This window comes from Triticum dicoccoides, chromosome 5A (assembly GCF_002162155.2).
Source record: "Triticum dicoccoides isolate Atlit2015 ecotype Zavitan chromosome 5A, WEW_v2.0, whole genome shotgun sequence".
In the NCBI taxonomy this organism is placed as follows: Eukaryota; Viridiplantae; Streptophyta; class Magnoliopsida; order Poales; family Poaceae; genus Triticum; species Triticum dicoccoides.
The window spans coordinates 693,368,344-693,375,439 of NC_041388.1; the positions used below are offsets into that span (position 1 = coordinate 693,368,344).

Below are 7,096 nucleotides of genomic sequence, written 5' to 3' on the forward strand. Positions count from 1 at the left end.
CGCCGGCAACCAGTCTAATCCTCCCCGCGTTCGCGTCCCCGCCCCCGCGCCTGCGCCGCCGGGGCCTACTGGCTAGGGTTTTGGGCGGCGGCCCCGCGGGGTTTCTGGGACTGGCGGCCCTCGCAATCCCCCTAGGGCCCGCCGCGCCCTCCGCGGCGCTTTCTCTGCAGCTAGGGTTTAACCCCCATTTCCGGGCGCGGTTGCGTTTCGCGCGCCGTCTAGGGTTCGGCCCTCGTTTCCCATCCGTTTAGGGTTCCAGGGTCCGCGCGCCTGGGCTCGCAAGGCCTAACGGCCGCCTCAGGGACGAATTTCTGTTGGTTTGATTAGGAGTGTTTTTTCCCCATACGACTGTTTCCCATTGCTGGATGCCGGATTCAATTGGAGTCAATTCCTTCCCATTGACGTCTGTAAAATCGAATAAGGTGCATAGATTGGTTTTCCCAATCTGTCCATCACCACAGAGTCCAGACAATACTTCACTGAAACCATTAAACTGATTGCTATCTCTGCTGTGTACTTCCAAATCATATATCTGTTGCTTATTGCCATTGAGTCTTTGAAGTCATCATATCAGAGTAAGGCGCGCATACTAGATTTCCCAAATATGTCCGCCAGTGCCCTTTGGGTCCATGTAATACTCCTCTTACAACAGTAGTTAAACTGAGGCTGTGGCTACAGATGAGTTTGTCATGTTTGACATGCCACTCAGCTGTTGAATGTGTGTGTGTAATCCATTTCGTTGGAATTGTATGCTTCTATAGTTATGTTGCGCAGAACCGATGCCGTGAGCCCAGCAGTACAATTTCAGGGACAGCAGCTTGTTTCTTTCCTTGTGGCAATTTTTATTATGCACCACCTTGTGAAATCTCTCTTCAGATATGGTTATCACTTGCTTTTGCATAATCCAAAGAAAATATATTAACTTCATTGCCTGTTCAGAAGAGTAAATAAGGGATACCTGAATTTTGTATTTGCACAGTTATTTGCTGGCCATTGGAGTACTCGGTGGAGGAATACCTAAAAAGGAGTTACTTGTAAATTTTCTGCTGCATCCAATTCCTCCCATATATTTTTTCTGGCATCGGCAAGAATGTCAGAAAGTGAGTTATCAGTAATAAAACCAGAGGTATGACCCATGCATTTATAAGTTTGGAATTCGTTTGCCTTGCAGGAAAAATACTCACTACTAATTTTATTATCAACTTGCAGTCATTGAAGACTTATATTTGGCTTCAGTGCTTTGATGGATCCATACAGCAAGTGGAGGAAGAGGTTGCCATGTTCTGCCCTATGATATGTCGAGAAATTGTCAAAAATGGCACAGGATCATCCAAAAATCATGCTATTGCTCTCCCAGAAAGAGTTAATCCATCAAGTTTGAGTTTGATTCTTGACTATTGTCGGTTTCATCAAGTCCCAGGGCGCTCCAACAAGGTACCATATGTTGCAACTTCCTGGTCTCCATTTTATTTATTTTACCGCTTTCCCCTTTTTTTTTTGCATCTTTGACCCATGGACATCGTGTAAGTTTAGATTGCTATATACTGTTTTTGTTTCCTTATTATTCATATGATCTTATGGAATTACTCTCTGACCATAAGGATGATTTTCTGAATGTTTCAACTATTTTTCTTGGGAAAAAGGTTCACCAACTTGGATGTTGTATTCTGTTAAGCTTGTACATTTTATCATAGTTGACAAGCTTACCTCTGTTCCAGTTATCTTATTAGGCTTTTCGTTTATTGCGCAGGAGCGGAAGTCATTTGATGAGAAGTTTGTTAGGATAGACACCGAAAAACTTTGTGAGCTGACATCTGCAGCTGACAGTCTTCAATTAAAGCCATTGGTTGATCTTACTAGTCGAGCACTTGCTCGAATCATTGAAGGGAAGACACCTGAGGAAATCCGTGATATTTTTCATTTACCAGATGACTTAACGGAGGCATGTAAACTTTTCTTTTTGAGGATCAACAGGAGTTTTCTTTATTAATTTGAGACAGCACTTACTGTGAGCTTACATGCATGCAGGAAGAAAAATTGGAGCCACTGAAAAATATAAACGATGATCCCAGGATTCGCTTATTGAATCGATTGTATGCAAAGAAACGGAAAGAACTACAGGAGCGCCAGAAACTAAAGGTAATTTTGATAGATTTCACCTGTTTTGCATGCTTTGATATGTTATGTCCTGTGCAATGATGTTTATCTCTTTCATCTAGTTGTCTTGCTCATGTTTGAATTTTACATGTTATGTTGGGTTTGTTTCAGGATATTCAGGTACAGCAAGAGCAAAAGGATGAGCGATCTTTGGACGAGTTACTTTGTTTTATAAATGGGGATGGAGGTATGTAACTGGACCGAGTTATATTGGCTATATGTTGTTCTATATAGTAATCGTAAATTGCAAACAAAAGTTGTTGTCCTGAACCAATGCATATGCCTTGGCAATATTTCAAGGATCAAGTTATTACTGTAGTGAATGCATATGCCCATAATTCCCTGCAAGTTAGTAGTAATTGATCATTTGATCGGTCAGCTTTTCATGAGCTCCCATATTTCAGTAACTCGTTTCTCCACGGGGTGCACCTTACGGATTTTATATCTGACTGGAATAATGATTGGAATTGGCTTTTGAAAATGGTTAGTGTAGAGTGAATTGTTCCAAAATGTGGTGTGGATACCTTGGTACTGTAAAGCTTTAGATTATCTGTGTGATTAGCTGCCCAGTAGGAACAGTAATGAATATATTCTTGTTAATGGGACAATGCGGGAGTATTGTGATGATTCTAAGAATAGTCAGCTGCAGGACCAATCTAATTTACGATGGCACATCTATTAGGCACTTCTGATTTGTCAACTAATGTTAAGTACTCCCTCCGTCTGAAAATACTTGTCGGAGAAATGCATGTATCTAGACGTATTTTAGTTCAAAATACGTAAACTTTTATCCATTTCTCTGACAAGTATTTCCGGACAGGGGAGTATTTTGTTGCTCCCTTGTGATTTTCTTCTGTTATAAGATCGACCTATTGGCTGAGCTTGGTTACCATTTCAAGTTAAACCAATACCTACAATGCAAGCATGCAGCATGGAAACATTCTCCATCAGTCGTTCCTCATAACTGCATGTAACCAGCTATCCACTTGACTGACAGGTTCTGGAGGTGGGAAAGCTGGTAAGAATAAGAAAAGGAACAAGAGAAGGAAGGATCCTAAGAACCTCCCAAAGGCTGACCCTGAACATGTAAACAAGGTTATATTTTGTAACCCTAATTTTTCAGTGTATGCTATGTGAATAATATTTTATTTCTTACATCTTTCTATCTGTTGAGTTCAGGAGGAAGGCGCCTGTGCGGTTCCATGCAATGCGGGTGCTGTTAATAATATTTCTAGAGCTCCTTGCCCAAGTTCAGATGTGCAAGATGATAATGAGTACCCCTTTGAAGATGGTGATCTTGATGATGGACTTGATCCTGCAATGCAGGAAGAGCTTGATAGGTAAGGAAACTATCTCTCTCATTTGTACATCTATTCAGGCCCTTAGCTTAGTTTCTGATTTTTTTACTATGTTGACACATTTTTTTCCCGATGGGTGAGAAGTGTTATGGGGCGCTTATTTTGTGCATCTACTATTGTGTTGCTCAGTTACAAATAGATGCCATTTTCCTGAAATAATGAACCACTGTTTGTGCTCACTAGCTCTTCAATAGAAGTTGCTGTGTTTGGAATTCAGAACTGAGGATATATCAAATGGTTCAGCTGTAATATGGAGCAAGCTAAATGTTTGCTAGTACTTGGGCTCACTGCTGTTTATATTTGATTATTCTATTATTATGTGTACTGAAAATGCTATAACGAATTTACTGCTCATATTCCTGTACCAAAGCCCTCATGCGAGTTAATGACATGCTTCATTTCTGAACAAACAGGGAAGTTGAAGATTTCGCTAGGAGGCTGAACTCTGTTTGGCCTGAAAGAATGCATTTGGGTCAAGAAAGAAGAATTGAGTCACAGCTGATTGGTGGTAATGGTTCTCTGCAGAGATTTTCTGGTAATTTTTTCCATATAGAATAGTTGAAACGGTAGTGAGTAAAGAATTTAGCCCACTCTACTGAATGTAGTTTTGGAAGAACAGAAGGTTTTTACATACTAAAGGACAGTGTTTGGTTAGTCCAACGTAAAGTAGGAATTACCTCATTCTTGCACCAGCTCATTCCATAACCGGGTCAAGCGATTTGAGTTTTATTGATCCTACTGTATTTGTATGTGCCCGCAGGGTTCAATCACAGGTGAATGCCGTGCGACAGGATGAGCAAGCTGAAGCCTAGGAAATTTGTGCACATACAGCTTCGAAGAGAGGTAGAGACCGAAGTGAGCAGCTGCTGCCGAAAAGGCCTTGAAACTCGGAACCGAGCTTGCAGACAATGTGCATCTGTTTCCCTTTGCCATTTTTGGCGCAGGGTCCGGCTCGTCAAAGTTGGGATGAAGCATAGCAAGGTTTTAGATAGATCAAGGGGGAAAATTTTCCGGTCCGGTCGTGTTATTTCTTGGATAGCGTTTGTTCATTCTGGGTCGACTCTGTTTTTTCCCTCGTCGCAATTTTCCTGGACAGAGCAGAGTGTGCAACTGTAAGAAATGATGAAGTCGTCACTGCTGTGAAAGAAATTCCGTTGGTTGGTACTTATGCAAAGTCTGCTTGGTTGCTTCCTCCTGATGGTACCAAAAATGTGTGTGCGTGTGTGTTGCTGACGTTGAAATACAGGAAAATCATGCGTCGCTGCAACACCTGTCTAACTTCAACTAACTTCTGTTGCAACAACGGAATGGGCAACGTGACGGCCGCCATAGTATTATTATTATCAATATGTCTAATTCACATCTGATGTTTTTAAGGATGTCATATCTAAGCTCTCATAAATAAGGAACTATGGTATCCCCAGCTCATCAGGGTTTAAATCCCGATGATTCCGGCGATGCACATTCAGTGGGAGGAGACGTACCCGTCGGTGACTTAGTAAATCTCAAGATAATATGCCGGTTCAGTTTTTCGGAGGTGCTCATAGGGGTAGGGTGTGTGTGTGTGCGTTCATAGGGTGACTGTATACACGTGTACATGAGCGCTTGTGTCTGTACTGATGTTCAAAAAAAATGTCGCTTGTGATTTTGCTAGCATTTTCATGTCCTTCTGACAACTTGCACCTTCACCATGCACAAATGGTTCAGACATTCTAAACATAGGCGGCTTTGGTCAGCAAGAGGATGCACCTCCGACGATGATGGCGAGCCGCATATGCATGCACGGACAAGCTCGCCTCCCGCTCACGGCAGCCAGCCACAGCATCCTCCCCCCTCTTCTGGTGTGCCCTATAAAAGCAGGGCAGCAAGAAGAGGTACAGCAGCGACAGCGGCAACAAGGAACAGTTCAAGAGAAGATGGCTTCTTCTTCCTCCTCGGTGCTGCTGGTTGCGGCGGTGTTGGCCGCGGTCGTGTGCGGCGCACACGGCATCGCCAAGGTTCCCCCGGGCCCCAACATCACGGCATCGCCTGCGAGCTACGGCAACAAGTGGCTGGACGCCAAGACCACGTGGTACGGCAAGCCGACGGGCGCCGGGCCCAAGGACAACGGCGGCGCCTGCGGGTACAAGGAGGTGGACAAGGCCCCCTTCCACGGCATGACCTCCTGCGGCAACATCCCCATCTTCAAGGACGGCCGCGGCTGCGGGTCCTGCTTCGAGCTCAAGTGCACCAAGCCCGAGGCCTGCTCCGGCGAGCCCACCATGGTGACCATCACCGACAAGAACGAGGAGCCCATCGCCCCCTACCACTTCGACCTCTCCGGCCACGCCTTCGGCTCCATGGCAAAGAAGGGCGAGGAGCAGAAGCTGCGCGACGCCGGCGAGGTGGAGATCAAGTTCCGGCGCGTCAAGTGCAAGTACCCGGCGGGCACCAAGGTGAACTTCCACGTGGAGAAGTCCTCCAACGAAAACTACCTGGCACTGGTGATCAAGTTCCTCCAAGGCGACGGCGACGTGGTGGGCGTGGACATCAAGCAGAAGGGCGAGGACAAGTGGACCGAGCTCAACGAGTCGTGGGGAGCCGTGTGGAGGATCGACACCCCCCACAAGCTCATCGGCCCCTTCTCCGTCCGCTACACCACCGAGGGCGGCACCAAGACCGTCGTCGACGACGTCATCCCCAAGGGCTGGAAGCCCGACACCTCCTACGAGGCCAAGGGCGGGTACTGAAGATGATGATGATGATGCGACTCCTTCCGGCGGCCAGGCCAGCTTAATTAATTAACTTCTTTTCGCTTGGCTCGAAAAGAAGAATAAACCAGCCGCACATATATTAACTTATTCATTCATTTACTATAGGGAAAGAGCGTGGACAACTAATAATTTCTTGTTTTGATGTATCTAAACTTGCTCATGATTGTAAACATGTTTTATTAATAGAAATTGGTATACACGCATTAATTATGTTTTCTTTTCTTTCAAAAATACCATGAAAGATGGTCACAACGGGCTCAAGCTAGCCCGTTATTTTTCTTCTTCTCAAAAACTGAATTGCCACACCTAAACAACAGGGCAGCACTATAGCTCACTTGGAGACCACTTAGTTAGGTCGCTGGATGGTCTCCATTTTCGCCAAGGGGAATGTATTAATATTGCAAAGATATTGATTACACCCAGACTCTGCAACACTGAAATGTTTTACGGACATTACGGATGCACACTAACCTACAACAAAAAAGAAGAAGAAGAAGAAAACAAAAGATCCCGCTACGGTGATCAAAACCATGTAGCTGCAAAGCAAACCACCGGGAACGCAGCACCCGGAGTCCAAATTCTTCAAAAGCGACGCTTCCAAGAAGGAAACAGTGCACAAGTGTTGTCGTCTCCCGATCATAGATCTCAGGTTTTCACTCTGAACAAAAGTCCGCGCTCTTAAAACAATGCTTTCAACAAGGCCGTTGCCAGGCACAACCACTTAAGGTCATACCTTGGATTTTCACCTTGAAAGATAAGACTATGTACTCCTTCTGTGTTGCCGCGTCCACTTGCTGATGCCGCTGCTACAAGTCAAGAAACACCAAG

The 7,096-nt window shown here is 44.9% G+C and overlaps 2 protein-coding genes across 3 annotated transcripts; both read left to right on the forward strand.

The window, feature by feature from the left end:
- Positions 1 to 961: 961 nt before the first annotated feature.
- Positions 962 to 4,689, forward strand: LOC119304239 (SKP1-like protein 21). 2 transcript variants are annotated; one of them, XM_037581408.1, is made up of 9 exons: positions 962 to 1,126; positions 1,210 to 1,434; positions 1,751 to 1,942; positions 2,029 to 2,139; positions 2,269 to 2,344; positions 3,155 to 3,252; positions 3,337 to 3,497; positions 3,929 to 4,050; positions 4,276 to 4,689. In XM_037581408.1, the coding sequence occupies exons 1-9, from the start codon at positions 1,091 to 1,093 to the stop codon at positions 4,290 to 4,292; spliced, it is 1,038 nt and encodes a 345-aa protein (XP_037437305.1). In that variant the 5' UTR covers positions 962 to 1,090; the 3' UTR covers positions 4,293 to 4,689. The 2 variants fall into 2 exon arrangements, with proteins under 2 accessions (XP_037437305.1, XP_037437306.1); XM_037581409.1 differs by having other exon boundaries at positions 3,929 to 4,023.
- Positions 4,690 to 5,414: 725 nt separating this feature from the next.
- Positions 5,415 to 6,478, forward strand: LOC119298490 (major pollen allergen Hol l 1-like). Its single transcript, XM_037575873.1, has one exon. It carries the CDS (start codon positions 5,432 to 5,434, stop codon positions 6,242 to 6,244), a length of 813 nt encoding a protein of 270 aa, XP_037431770.1. The 5' UTR covers positions 5,415 to 5,431; the 3' UTR covers positions 6,245 to 6,478.
- Positions 6,479 to 7,096: the final 618 nt, after the last annotated feature.